At 61.7% G+C, this 20,062-nt stretch overlaps 9 protein-coding genes across 9 annotated transcripts; 4 read left to right on the top strand and 5 right to left on the bottom strand.

The window, feature by feature from the left end:
- Window positions 1-546: 546 nt before the first annotated feature.
- Window positions 547-2,414, top strand: VTJ83DRAFT_6840 (uncharacterized protein; the record flags this gene model as incomplete). The annotated part of the gene is made up of 3 exons (XM_071013596.1): window positions 547-956; window positions 1,026-2,155; window positions 2,221-2,414. The coding sequence occupies 3 exons, from the start codon at window positions 547-549 to the stop codon at window positions 2,412-2,414; spliced, it is 1,734 nt and encodes a 577-aa protein (XP_070864467.1).
- A 350-nt stretch (window positions 2,415-2,764) lies between these two features.
- VTJ83DRAFT_6839 (uncharacterized protein) lies at window positions 2,765-4,473 on the bottom strand (the record flags this gene model as incomplete). Its single annotated transcript, XM_071013594.1, has 2 exons — window positions 2,765-4,225; window positions 4,285-4,473. The coding sequence occupies 2 exons, from the start codon at window positions 4,471-4,473 to the stop codon at window positions 2,765-2,767; spliced, it is 1,650 nt and encodes a 549-aa protein (XP_070864466.1).
- An 818-nt stretch (window positions 4,474-5,291) lies between these two features.
- VTJ83DRAFT_6838 (uncharacterized protein) lies at window positions 5,292-6,958 on the bottom strand (the record flags this gene model as incomplete). The annotated part of the gene is made up of 3 exons (XM_071013593.1): window positions 5,292-5,477; window positions 5,545-6,882; window positions 6,956-6,958. 3 exons carry the CDS (start codon window positions 6,956-6,958, stop codon window positions 5,292-5,294), a joined length of 1,527 nt encoding a protein of 508 aa, XP_070864465.1.
- A 630-nt stretch (window positions 6,959-7,588) lies between these two features.
- VTJ83DRAFT_6837 (uncharacterized protein) lies at window positions 7,589-8,630 on the top strand (the record flags this gene model as incomplete). Its single annotated transcript, XM_071013592.1, has 3 exons — window positions 7,589-7,904; window positions 7,992-8,484; window positions 8,552-8,630. The coding sequence occupies 3 exons, from the start codon at window positions 7,589-7,591 to the stop codon at window positions 8,628-8,630; spliced, it is 888 nt and encodes a 295-aa protein (XP_070864464.1).
- A 290-nt stretch (window positions 8,631-8,920) lies between these two features.
- Window positions 8,921-9,660, bottom strand: VTJ83DRAFT_6836 (uncharacterized protein; the record flags this gene model as incomplete). The annotated part of the gene is made up of 2 exons (XM_071013591.1): window positions 8,921-9,205; window positions 9,358-9,660. The coding sequence occupies 2 exons, from the start codon at window positions 9,658-9,660 to the stop codon at window positions 8,921-8,923; spliced, it is 588 nt and encodes a 195-aa protein (XP_070864463.1).
- An 850-nt stretch (window positions 9,661-10,510) lies between these two features.
- VTJ83DRAFT_6835 (uncharacterized protein) lies at window positions 10,511-11,038 on the top strand (the record flags this gene model as incomplete). Its single annotated transcript, XM_071013590.1, has 1 exon — window positions 10,511-11,038. One exon carries the CDS (start codon window positions 10,511-10,513, stop codon window positions 11,036-11,038), a length of 528 nt encoding a protein of 175 aa, XP_070864462.1.
- Window positions 11,039-13,446: 2,408 nt separating this feature from the next.
- Window positions 13,447-13,879, top strand: VTJ83DRAFT_6834 (uncharacterized protein; the record flags this gene model as incomplete). Its single annotated transcript, XM_071013589.1, has 2 exons — window positions 13,447-13,523; window positions 13,597-13,879. The coding sequence occupies 2 exons, from the start codon at window positions 13,447-13,449 to the stop codon at window positions 13,877-13,879; spliced, it is 360 nt and encodes a 119-aa protein (XP_070864461.1).
- Window positions 13,880-14,910: 1,031 nt separating this feature from the next.
- Window positions 14,911-15,249, bottom strand: VTJ83DRAFT_6833 (mitochondrial 54S ribosomal protein uL30m; the record flags this gene model as incomplete). The annotated part of the gene is made up of 1 exon (XM_071013588.1): window positions 14,911-15,249. The coding sequence occupies one exon, from the start codon at window positions 15,247-15,249 to the stop codon at window positions 14,911-14,913; it is 339 nt and encodes a 112-aa protein (XP_070864460.1).
- Window positions 15,250-16,805: 1,556 nt separating this feature from the next.
- VTJ83DRAFT_6832 (uncharacterized protein) lies at window positions 16,806-18,868 on the bottom strand (the record flags this gene model as incomplete). The annotated part of the gene is made up of 2 exons (XM_071013587.1): window positions 16,806-18,338; window positions 18,416-18,868. The coding sequence occupies 2 exons, from the start codon at window positions 18,866-18,868 to the stop codon at window positions 16,806-16,808; spliced, it is 1,986 nt and encodes a 661-aa protein (XP_070864459.1).
- Between the last annotated feature and the right edge of the window lie 1,194 nt (window positions 18,869-20,062).

The raw sequence follows: 20,062 nt of genomic DNA, 5'->3' as shown, positions 1-20,062 counted from the left end.
CAACTCAGTAGTTAGGTAGCTAAGGTAGGTACCTACCGTAGCTCTGTCCATCACTGAGGCAAGGCTCCAATGGAGAGAGGATGGCGGGGGATTTTGAGCCTTGGCAACGCTGAAGCACCACGTGGGAGTGGGTCAACCGCCTTCTGATCCCCTCTGGGCCAGCGCCTGGAAGGTGCCGAAACCTGCTGAGGTGGCCCTGGAAATGACGTGGGGCTCAGGCCAGGCAATCCCAAGCGGTCCGCCCACGGGGAATTGCAAACATCCCACCTCTCTTCATTCACACTCACACAGGTCACCTCCTATTCCCAACTTGAGCTGGAAGCTTCATGATCCCCCAGCACCTAGCATCTTCCCATCTTCCACACCGGTTCTTTGATCTCATTTCTGGGCCTTGGTGTTTATTTTTTCACTGGATCATGGTCTCCTCCTAGTGGCTGTGTTTTTTCCCTCTCTCGTAAATACACCAGACCCTCCACCTCGTCGTGACACTTGTCAACTTGTCTCAAGCTCTCTCACATCCTCTCCTCGAGTGAACTCATCACCATCATGGACTTCTCGTGTGCCGCAGACGGCACCAAGTGCATGCCGCCTCCCTCCTCGCCAAGCAGCAGCAGCAGCAGCAGCCTCCTCCCAACTGCCGTCCTCATCCTCTGCGTTGCGCCCCTCGCCTATGTCGTCCTTCCCCTCCTCTGGCGAGCCGCCGGCCTCCTCTTCGGCTGGCGTCTTCGCCAACGCACCCAGCTCCGCCGCCGCCAGATTCTCGACCTGACCTCCTCGGATGAGAAGAAGCAGCCCGGCAGCCGGAGAAGCTCCTTGAGCTCCAGCGGCAAGGAAGACAGCGAGGACGGCGGCTGGGAGAAGCTGGACGCCTCCCGCTCGGGGATCGCCAACAACGGCGCCCCGGCCGGCTCAGACCCGGATTGGGACGGCATCGTCGGCTTCTTCCACCCTTTCTGGTTCGTCGCCCCCCGTTTCTCCCCCCCCCCCCCCTAGAACCGCCCTAGGTGCTCACCAATCCCCCACAGCAACGCCGGCGGCGGCGGCGAGCGCGTCCTCTGGGCCGCCATCCGCGCCACCCAGGAACGCTACCCGCGCGCCACCTGCGTCGTCTACACGGGCGACCACGGCGTGTCCAAGGCCGCCATGCTCTCCCGCGTCGCCTCGCGCTTCAACATCCACCTCCACCCGCCCAGCGTCCACTTCCTCTACCTGTCGACCCGCCACTGGGTCCTCGCCTCCACCTGGCCGCGCTTCACCCTGGCCGGCCAGTCGCTGGGCTCCGTCGTCATGGCCTGGGACGCCTTCTCCCTCCTCGTCCCGGACGTCTTTGTCGACACCATGGGCTACGCCTTCGCCCTCGGCCTGGCCAAGTGGCTGTTCGGCCCGGGCCTGCCGACCGCCGCCTACGTGCACTACCCGACCATCTCGACCGACATGCTCGACTCGCTCGACCCGGCCTCGCGCGTCGGCGACCAAGGGCTCAACGCCGGCCAGGGCGTCGGCCTGCGCGGCCGCCTCAAGCGCCGCTACTGGCGCCTCTTCGCCGCCGCCTACTCGCGCGTCGGCGCCTCCGCCGACGTGGTCATGACCAACTCGTCCTGGACCCAGCAGCACATCCAGCAGCTGTGGGGCCCGCCGCGCCAGGCGCGGGGCTCGGCCCGGCCCATCGCCGTCGTCTACCCGCCCGTCGCCGTCAGCGAGCTCGAGCGCGAGGTGGACGTGTCGGCCGAGAGCGAGGCCCGCCGCGAGAAGATGCTGCTCTACATTGCCCAGTTCCGCCCCGAAAAGAACCACCAGCTCGTCCTGCAGGCGTTTGCCGAGCTCGTCAAGTCGGCTTCCTCCGCCGCCGCCCGGGGCGCCCGCCTCGTGCTGGTCGGCAGCGTCCGCGACGACGCCGACTCGAAGCGCGTCTACAAGCTGCGCCTGCTGGCCAACGAGCTGCACATCCGCGACCAGGTCGAGTTCCGCCTGGACGCCCCCTGGAAGGACGTGCTGGACCTGCTGCGGCGCGCCTCGGTCGGGGTCAACGCCATGTGGAACGAGCACTTTGGCATCGGCGTCGTCGAGTACCAGGCGGCGGGGCTCGTGGCGGTGGTGCACGAGAGCGGCGGGCCCAAGATGGACATTGTCGTGGACGTGGACGGGGAGCCGACGGGTAAGCTTGCTCTTGGAAGCCGGACGACGGCGGGCGGCGCGGTGCTAACGAGGATACCCATCTAGGCTTCCACGCCACGACGGCGAGCGAGTTCGCGGCCGCCTTCGAAAAGGCCCTCGCCCTTCCCGACCCGCTGGCCGTGCGCCTCCGGGCTCGCAAGTCCGCCAAGCGCTTCACCGAGGAGGAGTTTGCCAGGCGGTGGCTCGAGCAGATGGAGGGGCTGTTTCAGGCGAGGCCGGGCCAGCGGAGCTCGGAGTGATGTTTTTTTTTTTTTTTTTTTTTTTTTTTTTTTTTTTTTTTGCAGGGGCGTCTTCGCTTTCTATGTAGAGCGCTTGGTTTGGCTCTTGTGCTTCCCATGGTTATTACCTTATGATACCCTTCCATTTGCTTCTCACAGACAGAAACAGGCGTTCGGTTGGGACGGTGGGAAGGGGGGGGGTTGGGCGCGCAGAGGATCACGGGTCACAGATCACAGATCGCAAATCTCCGACGATGGGTAGGGTAGGTTAGGGTAGGTTAGGTTAGGTTTTGTTTGGTTTTCATCATCATCCACCACCGATCAATCTCAACCTTTTTATTTTTCTTCTTTTGTTTGCTTTCCTCCCTTTCCTACGCATCCACCCGGTTCAACACGGCCACGCCCTCCACGTGGCCCGTCTGCGGGAAGAAATCAAACCCGCGAATGCTCTCAATCGCATACCGCACCTTGTGTTGGCCCCTTTGTTCCTCCTCCACGGCCCCGCGGACGAGCACCCCGACGTCCCTCGCCTGCGTGTGCACGTTGCAGCTCACGTACACGACCCTGCGCGGCGCGTACTCGAGCAGCTGCCGCAGGAAGCTCGCGTCGCACCCCTTGCGCGGCGGGTCCAGCACCACAACGGTCTCGTCCGGGTCGTAGACGCCGCGCACGCTCTTGAACAGCTCCGGCGCGTCGGCGGCGATGAAGCGGCACCGCGCGTCCTCGGCCCCTTGCCCGGGGTCCCCGGGGTCCCCGGCGAGCCCGTTGAGCGCCGCGTTGCGCCGCGCAAAGGCGATGGACTTCTCGGCGATGTCGATGCCGATGCTGCCGCCGGGGAAGAGCGAGGCCTGGGTGATGGTGAAGAGGCCCGAGCCCGAGTAGGCGTCGATGAGGTAGCGGATGGGCTTCGTCGTCGGCGCGCCGTCGCGCGGGAGGATGTGCTCGCGGATGTAGGCGGTAAAGGGCGACAGGATGGAGTTGTTGTTTTGGAAAAAGGCGCCGGCCGGGTTGGTGAAGACAAAGTCGTCAATGTACTCGCGGGCCGTGGCGTTTTGGTCGGTGATGCACGTCTTGAAGTCGACGTGCGTGTCCGTCTCGACGCGGACGGCGTCGGCGGGGACGCCCTCCGGGGCGGGGACCGCGTCGGTCGGCGACGCCTTGGGCACGCGCCGGGTGCTCTCCCGCAGGAGGATCGTCGCGCCCTTGACGTACCGGCCGTACTCGGCCTCGAGCCGCTTGCGCTCGGCCGCGAGGCCCCGCCGGACCGCCTCGGTGCCGATCGGGCAGTCCTCGATGTCGAGCACCTTGCGCGTGCCCTTGGGGGTGAACCCGAAGGGCGGCGCCGAGGCGTGGGGCTTCTTGGGCCCGCGCCGGCTGTTGCCCGGCGGGCCGTCAAAGTGCGGCGTGAGCTTGGTGCGGTAGCCGTACTGCAGCGGGCTGCCGATGGTCGGGAGGATGTCGGGGACGAGCTCCGGGGCCAGCCCGGAGAAGCTGCGGTAGGCCTTGACCACGATGTTGCGCTTGATCTTGAGCTGCTCGGCGTAGTCGAGCATCTGGAACTGGCACCCCGAGCAGACGCCAAAGTAGCGGCACCGGATGCGGCCGTCGTCGCGCAGGGCGGAAGGGGCGACGACCGACAGGAAGTCGGTCAAGGTGTAGCCGTCGTCGAGGTTGTGGTGGCGCACGCGGGCCTTGACCGTGTCGCCGGGCACCGAGAAGGGCACCACGTAGATGTGGTCCGAGCCCTTCTGCCGGGCGAGCCCGTCGCCCGTCGAGGACAGCTCGATGACGTCGAGCTCGATCTCGGCGCCGTGGTCCGGCAGCGGCGCCGGCTCGGCCTCGCCCCCTCGGCCTCCTCGGCCAGCCCCTGCGACTTGAGCATGGCCTGCACCTCGGCCAGCAGCACCTCCTCGGGGGATCCCTCCTGCACGGGCTTCGGCTGCTTCTTCTTCCGGTGCTTCACGGGCTTGCCGTGCTGGCGTCCTTGAAACGGCCGCTTCCCGGGCTGCTTGGCGCCGTCGGACCCGGGCGCCCGGGGCGCAGCGCCGGCATCCTGGGTTGTCGGTTGGCCGGTCGCCATGGCTGACATGGGCCGCAGCCGACTTCCGAATGAGCTTGGTTTGGGCAGATGCGAGGGCGAGCAGAAGCGGCTTGTGAGTGGCGTCCGCGCCGATGAGAGCAGTGGCCGTGAGAAAACCTTGACGAGGCCGAGCCGCATCGACGACGGCGGTCCCTGGCAAGGCGAACAAAGCACGGTCGCGGGGCTCCGATGTACACAGTAGGGATGATTAGACGATCCTCCTGCCAGGCAGCTGGGTCATTCGGACGTGGACAACAAGCGTAGGAAATGTCCGGTGTCAGTCTCGAGAGTCAGGATTTTACACGATGAGAAGGTTGATCTTTCATACACGGCGTACGGTATCTTACATCCGCCGTGTAAGATTCGCCTCCGGTGCACGGACCCGCTCTCTGGACGTCCTTCCCCTTGAGCAAGAAGAGCCCCGAGGTTGAGAAATCAACAAACTGCCCGATAGGGACGTTGCCGGAGAAAAGCATACCGTGCTTAGACAAGCCCGAGCCGAGGGCGTCTCCCACCTGTTTGCCAGTCAATCCATGCATGAAGACACTGCGCAGCCATAGCCTGCCAGTTGCTGAATGACGAAAAGACTACTAGTAGCCAGACACGAAACCCCAACCCTGTCCTCATAACGCCTGCGCGCCCAACGAACCCGCCTCCCCCTTTTCCATCCGCCTCGCCCGTTATCCCCGTCGTCATCATGATGGGTATCATACTTGTGTGTGTACGCCCTGTGTGCTCATCCGAAAGCTGCTCCAGAAACGCTCGCTCCGCGGCCAAATCCAAAGCCCTCTCCATGCTTCTGCCTCCTCGCTCCCTTCCTACCCGAGCACCACCTGCTCGTACTGCTCCGGGTCCAGATGCTCGCACAGCGTGCCCTGCAACGCGGCCCTGCTCTTCGCAATGGCCGGCAGGATCCCATCGATCTGGCCGAGGTTGTTCTGCATGCTCTCCATGTGGTTGCTGATCTGCTGCGACAGCGCCAGCAGCTCGTCTTCCTGCAAGTCCTGGTCGTGCGACCAATCGTCAACATGCATGGCCCACAAACGACGGTCGGAGCAACAAGAAGCTTACCCTAAACACCCCAACCTCCCTCTCCCCTTTCGTCACAATCTCCAACCCCAGGTCTGCCCTCCCGGCATCTCCCTTGTCACGCCCTGCTCCCCCTCCGATCCCCGCCGCCAGGACATGCTCTCGTCCCTTCCCCCCGCCTTCTCTCCAGCCTCTCGCCTGCGCTCTCGCATTCCCTTCCAGCTTCCTCAGCGCCGCGTAATCCCTCTCCAACGCCTTTTCTTCCCTCTCCTTCTCCGCCTCGAGCAGCGCCACGCTGTGCAGCAGCGGATCCAGCGCCCTCTCGAGCCCCGCGATCGTCGCGACGGCTTGCTCATAGTCAAACTCGGCCGCGTGGCTCCCGCCTTTTTCCGGCTTGCCCTTCCTGCCGCCCGCGGCGGGGAGGGAAGGCGGCGGGAAGGGCATGCCCTTGACCAGCTTCGAGCGCAGCCGGGCCGAGAAGGTGTTGAGGATGGACTGCGCCTGGGCGTAGCGGGCGTCGCGGTCGCGGAGGCGGTGCAGGACGGGAAGGGCGCAGTCGGCGAGGATGGAGGAGATTGCCTCGACGGAGGGGCCGTCGAGGGGCGTCCATTTGGAAGCGATGGTGGCGCGGGGGATGTGGCGGGTCAACGTGGTGAGCATGGGGAAGGGGCGGTAGGCGTCGGGTGTGTCGTTGTCGTTGTCGTCGTTGTTGTTGTTGTTGATGTTGTTGGTAGCATCCTCCGTGGAAGAACCCTTCTTCGAGGCGGACTTGGAGGGCTGGGTTGTGGGTGCGCTGGTCGATGATTCTTGCGTCGATCCGGCGTCGTCGGAGGCACGGCTGCGGCGCTGTTTGGGAGGTTGTTCCTGGTCCCTCGGCGGAGGCGAGCTCTGGTTCTGCACCTTCGAGACGGACACTTCGGCAAGGGCACGACCTCGCCTTGGTTTGGAGCTGGCCGCCGCTTTCTCTGGGCCAGCAGCTTTCGCCTTGCCGCGCTTCTTGGCGGCTTCTCTGATGGGCTCTGGAGATTCCTGGGTAGCGGGTTGCCGCTGCTCCTGTGCGCTCCTGCGAGGCTGCTCCTCCGTTTGTCGGTTTCTTTGGCCTCGGCGGTTCGCGGGACCCTGCTTCGACGGACCCGCCCCCTCGGGGGATGCGGCGGGGGCTCCTCTTTGTCTCCGAGACCTCTTTGTCGCTTCGGGCTGCGTCTGCTCGGCCTCGACCTCGACCTCGGCTTCTTGCTGGGGCTTTCTCCTCTTCCGCGGTCGTGCATCCGAAGCTGCTTGTGCTGCCGCATTCTCATCGAGCCCTGTCGCGTCGCTGACCGCCCGAGACGCGGCGGGCTGGCGGCCGCGTTTTCGCCTGGGATTTGGATCGCCGGGGGCCTATGGTGGGAGGGGGGAGGAAGGGGTTAGAGGGGATTCGACAGCGGAAAGGACAGGATCGCAAAAGACTCACCATGATCTGGATTGGGTTGTCTTGTCTTGGACGGTACGTTTATCTCACTGGGTTGCGATCCTTGCTTTGCCGTTGGAGAAGGGATGACGATGACGTGAATCAGCCACATGTGGCTTGTTGTTCGCCTTGAGTTGCGGCGGCCGGTGCTTCCTTGACGCGACGCGTTCCCCCCGAGGTTGCGGAAACCTGGAAATCAGGTGGGGCGGGGATCCACCATGCAATCCATAACAGGAAAGGTGCCGAAGAGCTTCCCCATGTCGCAAAGTGATGGAACACGCTTCCAGATCGCTTCGCCCAAGCCGCAGTCTGGGGAATTTCGGTAACCCAGGGGAAAGCTTGGCTGGTGAACTTTTGTTGTTTGTTCTTCTTCCTCTCTGTTGCGCTCTTCTCATCCATCACACGCCTTTCGACCTCCCGCGGTGCGTCCTGCAGCGGCTTCCCAGGCATCCAGAGCTCACAACCCCTCGTATTCATCCTCCTGACGCCAATCTTACTCTTCTCCCTCCCGCGTTCCGGGTGAATTTGATCTCCACCCTCCCCCTGACCTCTCTCTCTCTCCCCAAACACCAACGCGAGCTTCCCAACCAACCCTCATCACCACGTACGAATCATCATCACACGCACGCCAAGAAAATGCGCTTCTCTACCGCCGCCCTCCTGGCGCTGCCAGTCCTCGCTTCGGCCAGCGAGAGCCCGTTCCAGCAATACAAGGCCAAGTTCCAAAACTTCCTGAGCAATCTCGGCGCGTCGCCGCTGGCCGCCGACAAGGGTGGCGACGACGCGGCGACCACGCAAAAGGAGATCCCCACGAGGCCCGTCGAGCCCAAGACGATCACCACCCTTACCCTCGCCAACTGGAAGGACGTGCTGTACGAGCCCGTCCAGCCCGAGGCGACGCATCCGGAGCAGTGGTTGGTGCTGGTGTCGGGGAGAAATAACACTTGCTTCGGTACGCGCACGCTTTCCCTCTCCTACTCTCTTGTACAACTCTCAACAAACAAAACAAGCTAACTCCCCCCCCCCCCCCCCCCTCCAGGGAAATGCGACCGCATCGACGGAGCCTGGAACGCGTCCGCTCTCGCCTTCGCCTCCCTCCCCTCCGCCTCGTCCCTTCACCTCGGCTACGTCAACTGCGACGACGAGCGCGTGCTGTGCAACTACTGGTCCGCCGCGACCGGCGTGCTGTGGCTTCTCGACATCCCGGGTCCCGCGCCCGCTCCCGTCGAGATTCGCATGCGCAGGATGAACACGACGACGGTGACGACCGAGGACATCGTGGAGGCGTACAAGGAGGCCATCAACCCCCCGCCGGTGGAGGAGGAGGCGCAGGAGGCTACCGGCGAGGAGGGTCAGGCCGCCAAGAAGGGCGCCTGGCATAGGTACTCGCCGGATGGCTACTTCCACCCTTTCGACGGCAAGCTGGCCAAGGCGGGCCTGCTGCTGCCGCTGGCTTACTTCTTCTGGGCCATCAACGCTATCCCGCAGTGGGGCTTGATGCTCATCTTGTCGTTTTTTAGCCGGAGCATGATGTGAGTCTCGGTGATCGGGCGAGGTGTTGATGGGGCCTGAAACTTTGCTGACAGCGTGCGCCTCCAGGAACCGCCGCATGAACAATCTGAACCCGCCCGCCGGTGCCCCGGGTGCTGGCGCCGCGCCGCGCCCTGCTCAGAACTAAGGGGGAAAAAAAGGGGTGGTGGTGGGGTTGTTGGAGGAGGGGAGGAGGAGGGGGAGGATATTGTTTCAAATAGCATTGTAAATACGGGCCGGGCCTGACTGCTTGCTCGGGTATTTTTCTGTCGGCTCGGTGGACACATCTCTTCGGGTCGGGGCTGGCGGGACAGGACGGCTGGCTGGATGGACGGATGGACGGACGGTATTCTTTTTACCACATTGGTTCATAGCTTCGGAAGGCCGGGTCAGGCGGGCAGGTGTCCAGGGAGTGCCTTTGGGTTGTAGCAAGTAGATTCAATGTTTTGCCTTGCAAATCTCCTCCAAGTTGGCGAGACCATCCAGCACCTGCTCCGGCAGCTGGCTGTTGGCCAGGCGGCCGTAGCGCAAGTCGCTCATGGCGCCGACCGTTTGCTGGACGGATGCCAAGAGCGCCGCCTCCTCTTCCTGGAGAAGCTGCAGCTCGGCCTCGAGCTCGCCCACGGCGCTCTCCATCTCGGGCAGAATGGACTCGAGGCTGTGCTTGTTGCTGCTGCTGCTGCTGCTGTTGTTGTTCCTATGTGCGTCGGACCAGTTGCCCAGCTGTGCATGCGACCGTCAGACCGGATTCATGCTGGAGAGCCCCCGCGAGGGAGGTGCCTGTGGCAGAACGACGATCCAAGATGCAGAAGCGACGGGCAGCCCGGATGGACATGCCCCAGGCTGCACGTGAAAGGGTTCGCTTGGAAACTCACCATCCTCTCGATCTCGACCTCTTCATCCCTCTCCTCCAGCCGCTCGGCGTCGCGCCGCCGCGCTTGGATCACGGCGCGCCGCATCGCACGTCCCTGCCGCGCCTCCTCGTCGATGCTTTGGGCCACGGCGTCCACCACGGCATTGCGCTGGCTTTGCAGGTCCCGGTACAGCCCGCGGATGCTGGGGGAGGATTGCAGGGCGCGCGGGAAGAGGGCGGCGAATTCTTGGAGCGAGACGATGGAGGGGAGCTGGGCGGTGACGAGAAGGTACTGGGTGAGGATTTCGTGCTCGGTGGGTGGCATGTTTGCGTGGTGTGTTGAGGAGCTCGGAGTTGGGAGAGGGTGGGGTGTGAAACAGAAAGGATGTGATGATGAGACTGATTGAGAATGGAATGAAGAAGATGGTGAAATGGTGAGGTGGTGGATCGCTGTGAGTTTAACGCTCGTGAAATGAGGCTGTGAAGTGAGGCTGTAAAGTGAGATTCACCATGGAAACTTGCGATGATCCGAAACTCGAGGATGCAACAAGAAGCCTAGATGGTCGCGGTGATCTCACTTTTTCACCACGGCATTTTTTGTCTAATCGTCGGGTTGTCATGTCCTCGGGATCGGGTTGAGACGCGCGGTTGTGGCATTTCCAATGGAGGCTTAATCGCTGTTGCGCGCGTCGCGTGGTCCCGTGACTTGTGCAGAAGCACCCACGTTCCTCCCCTGAACCACCACATACATGGATGCTGAGAGCCACCACCCTTCATCGCGCCGTCATCGCCATCTCGGTCTGGATTGAATTGGAACCCTTCTTCCCGGATTCTCCATCTCATCCAAATCCTTCACGAGGCCGGGTTTTTCCCTAGGGCTAAACCTTTTCCGAGCCCTCGCCTGCCGGGACTCATCTCCAGACTCTTTTCTTCATCTTTGCAATTCTTTGTCTTCAGAACGACCATATCTCATCACTCCGCGACGGATCGAAACAACCTTTCCGTGTTTGGCCTTCCATCCTTCTCGTACTACGACCAGCGTCTCCTGGAACCGCCGATTTCACTTTTTTCCACTCCCTTCTTCTCCGTCTCAGGAGGTCGGACGTCGCTCCTGAACACCGCCACGTCACCTTCTCACCACCCTCTCTTCGTCGGACACCGTCTTGGTCATCCCAATGGCTCCCCAGAAACAGCCCCAGCCGCCGTTCCACGTGAACGAGCGCGTTTTGTGTTTCCACATGGAGATGCTCTACGAAGCCAAGATCTTGGACATCCAGCCCGCCGAGAAGGGCGAGGGCTGGCAGTACAAGATCCATTACAAGGGCTGGAAGAGCAGCTGGGACGACTGGGTGCCCCAGGACCGCGTCCGCAAGTTCACCGACGAGAACAAGGAGCTGGCCGCCCAGCTTCTCGCCCAGTTCAAATCTCTCCAGGCCGCCAAGTCCAGCAAGCAGTCGGCCAAGAAGGGCGCCGCCTCGACCTCGTCGGCTGCCCGCGCCGCCGTTAACGGCTCCGAATTGAGCTCGGCCCGCGGGAGCGAGGAGCGGACTGCGAGCGCGGCTGCGACTTCGGGTCGCGGGCCGCGCAGGACGAGGGACTATGATCTCGAGCAGGTTCGTACATTTCCTACCCCATCTTGTAGTTCTTGGTTTGCTCTTCGTCGTCTCCATGTTGCGTTCTTTTTTTTTTTTTTTTTTTTATAAAGTGCGGCGTCCTGGGCTTGCGAATGCATCTCTCTCCGTCCGGCCCTTTTCTTGAGTCATTTCGTAGGAGGAATGGCTCCCGGGATGGGGACTGCCGTTTCCCCGTTTCCGGGGCCCAGAAGTTACTTGGGTCCGGCCGACAGCTAGGGAAGCTCCGTTGGTAGTGATTCACGGAGTCGCAGCACGGCCAAAGAGGGGGAGGTGGGACTCGGGGAGGAGAGATGGGACCGATGAGGGCGGCGTTTGGGGAGGAGAACGGAAGAAACGAGCACAACACTCGGACGGCGACGACCTTACGGGGCCAACTTCGCAGCCGGTGCGGAACTCCTCGTTTCCCAGAGGTTAGCTCAGCCTTTCCGCTACGGAGCGCGGTAGAAAATACACGCCTACATCGACAACAGCGCCAATAGTCCGCGTTACCCAGCCCCCGTACGCATCTTATCGGCAATAGGCACATGCCCGTGTCTTATTGTTGTTGACCCGCCACAATAGCCTTCACGCACTCGGGGACTGCGTTTCCGCCTGCTTCTTCTCTCCGACCTACGACCAATTCTTCTCTTCTCTCCCTTCTTCCAACAACGATGGACCAACTTTGAAGTCGGCCAACATCCGAGAAGAAGTCGTTTTTATCGGATCCCTCTGTTCAACCACAGCGAGCACCCACCAGGACTGAGCAGGTTCTCAATCGCTCGACTGTTGATTTCCCCTCCCCTTCTTCTTGGACGACTTCAAATCGGTCAACCCCTTCGCTCTCAATTCGACCCCCGGCGCTCTACCCTCGGCGCTCTACCCCCGGCGCTCTACCCTCGGCGCTCTACCAGCTCCTGTTCGCTGAGAGACATCTCCGCAAACTGTGGCCATCACCAAGCGTCATCTTCGAGAGCATTAACAACTCCCATGGCCGTCCTCGTTGGTGTAACAATCATCGACATCGTCGCCACGTTCTCGTCAAGAATTCATCCCACCGACGTGTTCGCCTTTCTCGTTATTCTGAGCAACGTCTGCCGCAGATCTGTGGCGCCTCTCCGACCCTCGGCACCAAGGCGGCGTTTGACGACCAATCCTCGCAACGATGCCTCCCATCCGCAACACTTCGACTTCGGGCAAGGCCGGCGCCTCGCCTTCCAAGTCGAAGAGGGCTGGGACGGCCGCGGCCGCGGGGATTATGACGCGGTCGAAGAAGGGGGCGGCCTTATCCAACAACATCGCCAAGAGGGTCTCGTTCGCCAACCCCATCGCGTCCGCCGCCTCGCCCTCCAAGGGCTCCCCTCTGGAGCAGTTCCTGGAGAAGCACCACGGCGTCCGGCGGGCCACTCCGGCGGCATACGTGACCGCCCACATGGGCGTCATCAACCGCCAGGTGGAGGATACCCTCACGGCGCTGGGGACGGCCCACGGGCCACTGCCTGACGAGGTCTCAGAGTTCGTCAAGATGGAGGCTCGCTGGGCCTACTCGGCGGAGGCGGCCGATCTCCTCATGAGGCGGCCTAACGACCGGAACTCGACCTACCTGCGGGACGAGGAGGGCCGTCCTCCTTGCACCACCTTCGACGACGCCTTCACCCAGGAGACGTGGTCCAGGCCGGCGCCCGTGGGGGAACGTCACCCCCGGATCTTGGCCGCGGAGAGGCGTGGTACCCTTAGCACCCAGCTAAGAGCGTATTACGAACATCTCCCGCCCAAGGTCAACGTCCCCTTGGCGGGCATTCCCTTCATCCGGGCGCGGGCCGGTCGTGGTGGCGGCCAGGGCAGCGATGGGCTCGACAACAACAGCAGCAGCAGCAGCAGCAGCAGCAGCGACGGCGAGAGCAGCGACGGCGAGAGCAGCGGCGACGGCGGGCTCAGCAATGGGCTCGTCGATGGCGGGTACGCGGCCCGTCCATTGATCGACAACGAAGACGTAGGTTTGGACTGGGGCGATTGGTTGGAGGATAACCAAGAGCTGCTCAGGAACTTTTGAGAGACGAGAGATCATGCATGCCCAGGACGCCGCTAGTCTGACTGACGGACGAAAGCAACCCAGCCCTAAAGTGGAGGCATGGGTTCGCCGGTTGTCCTTGTGTTCTTTTTTTTTTTTCTTTTTTTTTCTTTTTTTCTTTTTTTTTCTTTTTTTCTTTTTTTTTTCTTTTTTTTTGTCTTTTTTTCATCTTGTGTCCTCGAGCGATGGCGAACTTCCGTCCCGTTCAGGCTTGCTAACACGTCGTTTTCATCAGGAGGATACGTTCCACAACCGACCGTCCGTCAAGATCCCGGTCCCTGACCATGTTAAGGCCCTGCTCGTGGACGACTGGGAGAACGTGACGAAGAACCAGCAGCTCGTCCCGCTTCCCCACGCCCACCCTGTTGAGGAGATCCTCAACGACTATCTCGCCTTCGAGAGGCCGAACCGCGCGGAGGGCAGCGCCTCGATGGACATTCTTGAGGAGACCATCGCTGGCCTGCGGGAGTACTTTGACAAGTGCCTGGGCAGGATCCTGCTGTACCGGTACGTTGTCGTTGTGCTTCCGCCTTGTTTTCCATCTTGGACGTTGACGACGAGACTGACTTGCGTCCGACAGCTTCGAGCGCCCCCAGTACCAAACCATGCACGAGTTTTGGAACCAGCCCGACAGCAAGCACAAGTCCGCTGTCGACACGTACGGCGCCGAGCACCTCGCCCGGCTGCTCGTCACCCTCCCCGAGCTGATCGCCCAGACCAACATGGACCAGCAATCGGTCAACCGCCTGCGCGAGGAGCTCGTCAAGTTCACCGCCTGGTTCTCGCGGCACGTCACGGCCTACTTTGTCAGCGAGTACGAAACGCCAGGCTCGGACTACACGGAGAAGGCCCGCGGCGCTTAGGCCGGCGGTTGCGCTGCTGGTGGGGAGGGGGGGGTAGAGGGTTCACGCTGCGACGGGAGCTCCGCACATGGAGAATCTCGCTCGTAGACGAAGCGCTCACGTGTGGAGGAACGGATCACGCACGCAGGACGCGCTCGCGCGTGAGGGATAGGTTTTGCGCATGGCGCATGGAGGAGAGCTTCGCACCGCCTGGAGCAAAGCATCGTTCAGCTCCTGGGCATGAAGAAGGGGGATGCCTTGGCTCGGAAAGGTTCTGCGCAAGGGGGCTTGGCCGTCGTGGATCCGGTGTGATCTCGAGCTATGCCCAGATGGAGTATCACGAGGGCCGGTGGGATGAGATTCAGCAGGAGACCTGGGAAGAAGAGTGCGCGGTTTTTTTTATGCTCTTTTTTTTTATTCTGGGCTTTTTTCGCATGTAGACTATCATGGGGGTTTCGGTTTGGGTTCGGTTAAGACGGCGAGATGGGAAGGATTGAGCAGAGAAGACGGTACCTGTCTAATGATACTCGCGCAGAATCAGAGTCGGAAATGTTCTGTGAAAGACCAGAAAGACCGGTGCCGATCGTGACGGATGGAAATGACCTGCTGTTGTGCGATAGGATGGCTACTATCGCGAGAAAACAAACTCAAGCGCGGAAGTGCCATGGTCTTTTTCTGTGTGGTGTATGTCGTTGTTGGTGGCGACCCTAGCCATCCGAGTGGGCTGAGATGATGTTCCTTTGGTCATTTGGTTCTTCATTTCTACAACCTATCGTACAAGAAGAGTAGGCAAGCCCAGGGAAGATATGCAGTACGCTCCCAGTGGCCCATCCCGATCCGCTCCCCATCGCATCGTCAAGATGAGGCGGCTGGCTCGGGTGTACATCTTGGGTGACCCTCCCCCCCGTTTCCGTCTTCTCAGCAAAGCCCTCCCACGCATCGAATAGGCCCGGCCCCCACCCTCTAGTCCATTCATCAAGCACCCTAAGCAGGTGATTTACCCATGTCCCATCCACGTCTGCTTTCCTTGCATCTCCTCCTCCAACTCCAACTCATAACCTCACCTCCTCCGCCGCCGCCGCCGCCTTCTCCTCCTCCAGCTTCGCCAACACCTTGGAGCCCAGCGGCTCCCGCCTCGCCGCGACACCCTCGACGACGAAGCCCGCCGGCGGCTTCCGCGACTCGTACACCTCCCACTTGGTCATGGGCCGGTCCACCTCCTCCACCCGCACGAGCTCCTTGACCTTCATGATCATGCCCGCGAACTGGGCGCTGACGGGCTTGAACACGAGCTGGCCCCTGCGGTGGAGGCCCAGGGCGGCGAGCACGCCGCGCGTGCGCTTGGGAAGCCCGATGGCGGAGCGGTGGAGGGTGATGCGAAAGTAGGACATTTTTATTTCTTTTGGCGGGTCTCGTCGTGTCTTTGTGTGTGTGTGTGTGTGCGATAGATAAATGGATGGATGGGTGGGTGGATGCGTCGAGGAGCGGGCGGGTGTGGCCTCGAGTTACGGGGCTCGGGGGAAAACAGGTGCGCAGGTTGGGGGTGGTCGTCTCTACCGTAAGCTCCGGTCAGCGGTGGTGGCCGGGGGGTGTATCGTCGTCGTCGTTTTCGTTATCGTCGAAGGAAAAGGATGGGCAGGCCGCGCAGAGAAAGGAAGAGCTGCCGTCCGTCCTTCGAGATCCAGCGTTAGCGCATGCATTGGCCCCATCGATCCCTTCAAAACCGCCCATCCGCAAACGTCAAACCCGCCCTGCCCTGTCTCCCGCTCAACAAACCGTCTTCCACCCCTCCAAGCCCTCCCCATTCAACAACCCCTCCATCGATCCAGCACAGCAGCGATGGATGCACGCCGCTAACAACCCCAACCCTCCAACGCCATTCCGTCTCCAGCCGTTCCCCAGAGCCTCAGAAACGGAGAGAAAGAGGGAGAGAGAGAGGGCGAGAGAAAGAGACGCCCCCCCAAAAAAGGCATACTCACCAAAGGCCAACGCAAGTCCACGCACGACTTCCAAAGCCACCTCGGTGCTCGCTTTGTCGCAGCGTGCCGTATCAGCTCGAGCCGGTCCAAGGTCGAGATCGAGATCGAATCAAACCACGCAAAGGGTTCCGCTCCGGCACAGCAAGGGGGGAGGAGGGGAGGAGGGGGAGGGGGGAATTGAGAGGTGAGAGTTGAACGTGAGGTTGACGCCAAGACATCAAAGTCATCCAGGCCTCTCCATCTCGATCCGGCCCTGGCGGCCGGCGAGCGGGCGCATTTCCAAAAAAATCGCGGCCCGCACCTTATCGGCGTTGGATGTTATCAGCACGTGACATCGGGACCACCCGAGAAGCATCACGTGACAGTACCGGGATAGAGCAACCTTCATGTCGTGCATCGACAGGGGGAGCTCAGGTACGTACCGAATTCGCTCCGATGCCTGCAGAACACAAGTCCAGGTACAAAAGACTCCCGAGTCGGAAATTCTCACCAGTTTCAACTTCACCTCAACCTGCTGACTCGGAATCCCCACCGTCCGCTTACTAACATCAGACCGCGAGAGGCGGCCCATCAGCAACGGCAGAACTACTATAGTGCGTAGTAAGCCAACAAGCACCGTCCGTTGGGGCATCCCAACGTCATCGGCATCCCACTGCCGTGCTCAATCGCTCAACGTCACAAAAACACCATGCTACATGTTACGCTTGTGGCCAGGCTCAACACAGGACGCTCTTCACACAGACACCTCCAGCTCGTAGCCACAGTCGTGAATTAAAATGTCTAAGCTAATGCGGGTTTCATCGTATTGTAACCCACCCCAGGCCAGCCCAGCTGCAGACCAGCCTCCTCCCTCTGCCGTGCTCTCGTAGTACCATTTTCCTTCCGGCCTACACCCATGTCGAGAAAAACAGCGTCTAAGATTCATCATCTAACGTCACACCCCGGCCGCCCTTCTGCCACGTCCCAGTCTAAATCGAGACCTCGACGCGGCCCTCGGCGCCCGGCGGGCCCGTCTTCTGCAGGTTCGGCAGGATGTACGTGATATCATCCCACGGGTGGCGGTACAGGCCGGTGCGCAGGCGCTTCTGGTCGAGGTAGTGGGCAATCAGACCGATGCTGCGGCCGAGCACAAACAGACCGTTGAGGACGCCCATCTTGAGGTAGTCCTCGGCCTCCTCGGCGCTGAAGGCGCCGCAGTTGCGCAAGAGATCCACAAAGCAGACGGCGATGCAGCCGTCCACGTTGAGGATGAGGTTGTCCTTCTTGGACGTCGTGACCGTCTCGACCGCCAGCGCGTAGTCGAGCATCTTGCAGCTCGGGAACTTGGCCTTGACGTACTCCTTGACCAGCTCGACACGCAGGTCAGGGTTGTTGCGCGACTTGACGCGGTGGCCGATGCCCGGGATCAGCTTGTTCTGCTTGCGCATCGAGTCGACGAACTCGCGCGGGCTGAGGCCCGTGTCGAAAGCCTTGGTGAACTCCTCGGCGGCGCCGTCCAGGGCACCACCGAAGCGCGAGCCGATGGTCAGCAGACCGCTGACGAGGGCCGAGATGAGGTCCTTGCCGGCACGCGTCGTGATGATGGTGTTCATGGCGCCCGAGACGGCAGGACCGTGGTCGGCCGTCAGCATGAGCACCATCTCCAGGAACTTGGAGGCGTAGTCGGGCAGGCGGCGGCGGAACCACAGCAGCGACATGACGCCGCCAATGCCAATGTCCTCCTTGAACACGTCCGAGATGGGCATGCCGGCATACAGAAGCTCCTGGCCACGGTCGTCCGAGATGGTCGAGATGAAGGCGGCGGGCTTGCGGATGAGGCCGAGCTCCTGGGCCCACGAGTAGTCCATGGGGATCTTGGGCACGACGGGCTCGGGGCGCGGCTTGATGGTGCCGTCCTTGACGAGCTTGTCGTAGACGGACTTGAGCAGGCCCGGCAGGTCCTCAAAGGTGTCGGGCACGTAGATGCCAGCCTCCTTCATCTTCTGGTTCTTCATGGCGGCCGTCTCGAGCTGCGAGTTGGCAAAGGAGCCGGCGTGGCCGAACTGCACCTCGGTCTTGAACATGCTGGCGCAGGTGCCGATGGCCCAGGCCACGATGGGCTTGGTGATGACGCCGGCCTTGACGGCATCGATCACCTTGTACTCCTCCACGCCACCGACCTCGCCGAGCAGCAGCAGGATCTTGCACTCCGGGTCGGCCTGGAAGCGCAGCATGTGGTCGATGAAGGTGGTGCCCGGGTAGCGGTCACCGCCGATGGCCACACCCTCGTAGACGCCGTCGGTGGTCTGGGAGATGATGTTGTTGAGCTCGTTGGACATGCCGCCCGACTTGGAGACGTAGCCAACGGAGCCCTTGCGGTAGAGCTTGGAGGCGACGATGTTGTCCATCATGCCACCCGTGTTGCCGATCTTGAAGCTCCCGGGCTTGATGCCGCCGACGGTGGCGGGGCCGATAATGGTGACGCCCTTCTTCTTGGCCACATACGCAATCTCACGAGCACGCTGGAGACGGAGAAAGAGAGCTTGTCAGCAAACCGATGCAGCCAGAACGGGGAGGGAGGGGCATTGGCTCAACGTACGCGCTCCGGGACGCCCTCGGCGATGATGGCAATGGTCTTGATTTGTGGGTACTCCATGAGCTCCATGGTGGAGCTGTAGACGGAGCGGGACGAGGCGAAGTTGACCACGACGTCGACGTCGGGGTGCTTCTCCATGGCCTTGGAGACCTGCTGGTAGACGGGGAGCAGGGTCTCGCTGGTGCCCCAGTACATCTTGCTGACGAACTGGCCGCCGAAGGTGTAGATGATGCCGGCAACCGAAGGGGTGGCGCGCTTGCAGATGAAGTCAAAGTCGAGCATGCCCTGGACGGCGCGGGGCTGGAGGCCGTAGACGAGGCACCGTGTCTTCTCGCTGAAGAGGGCGTGCGCCGGGAGCGGGCTCAGGGGCCTGCTCGGAGCCGCGAACCGGCGGATGTTGTCGTTGACGGAGAGCCCGCCCGAGGGCTTCGCGCCATCGTTGCTTGTCGACGCCATTGCGAAGTCTGTCTGTCTTTGGGGAGGGGAGGGGGGGGGGTTCTCGTCTTTGTGTTTTGACTGCACAAGAGAGTGGCTCAGTTAGGCGGAGAGGAAGAAGGAAAAGGAGGAGGAGGAGCAAGAGTCAAGGGAGAGCAAGGGAGGAGAGGAGAAAGACGGAAGAGGGCGGAGGAGGATTGGGTTTCGCAGAGACGAAACAAAACACACACACACAAGGGTTGAGGAGGTAAGGTAAGAGGAGGGCGGTACCTGAATTTTGGGGGAAGAGGATTTTGTCGGTCTCGCTGCCGCTTTGGATCGAACACGCACACAATCGAGACGGGACTCGGGAAACACACACTCCTCGGGGTAGGCGCAAGGAGCAGGTGCGCAGCCGAGCAGCCTGTCAATTTTAGTGAAGTTGCGGTCGTGTGCTCGAGAACGCCAGAGAGACATGTCGAGCCCGAACCCTCACTTGCTGGAATCCGTCCCCCCTCTCACCCCCCCAATGGTTGCTCACCGTTGATTGGGCGGGACAAGGTCAACGGTCCAACAATCGGGGGGCAGTTCCCCAACTCTTTTGCACCCTTGTCCGAGGCGTCGGTCGCCCAAGCCTTGGATCCTGGGCCACTCCTGGTTCTGGGTTGCTTCTTTGGACCCCGGCTGACAGCAGAGTGGGGTTCCGATCGCGATTGGCGTCCGAGGTACCGGTACATTGACACCACGCTACCACCACACACGTCCGATTTCCCCTCCGACGTCGAGACGAAAGAGGCAAAAAAAAAAAATTTGTTCAGCGGACGGGATCGAGCAGTCGTCCTGAGGTGGGCAACGAAGAAATCGCGTCCGTCGCTGTCCGTTGCTGTCAGTTGCTGTCCGTCACTGCCCATGGCCCATCATCCACCAGCAATCGATGGCACCAGCAACGCTTGTTGATGGTTGATGGTCTGCGACGGGCCTGGCCCCTGAGACCTGAATGTTGCGGGGCTTCAGGGGTTGGGCCTGATTGCCCCTCCAAAGGCGGTGTCAACAACAGCCCTCATCCCTCGGGCCCCGCGGGGTCCTTTCTCGGACCAGGGCAGCATCCCACTCGCGCCCCTCCCCCTTTCTTCCCAGCCTGACGAGCGCAAGCAGCGCAGGCATGGATGGGTTGGGCATGCTGATGGAATCCGGCCGAAGCTGAGAAGAGGTTCCAAGCTTCTTGCGGCAAGCAAC

This window comes from Remersonia thermophila, chromosome 6, assembly GCF_042764415.1.
Source record: "Remersonia thermophila strain ATCC 22073 chromosome 6, whole genome shotgun sequence".
Taxonomy (NCBI): Eukaryota; Fungi; Ascomycota; class Sordariomycetes; order Sordariales; family Chaetomiaceae; genus Remersonia; species Remersonia thermophila.
This window is presented reverse-complemented; position numbering and strand designations above follow the sequence as displayed.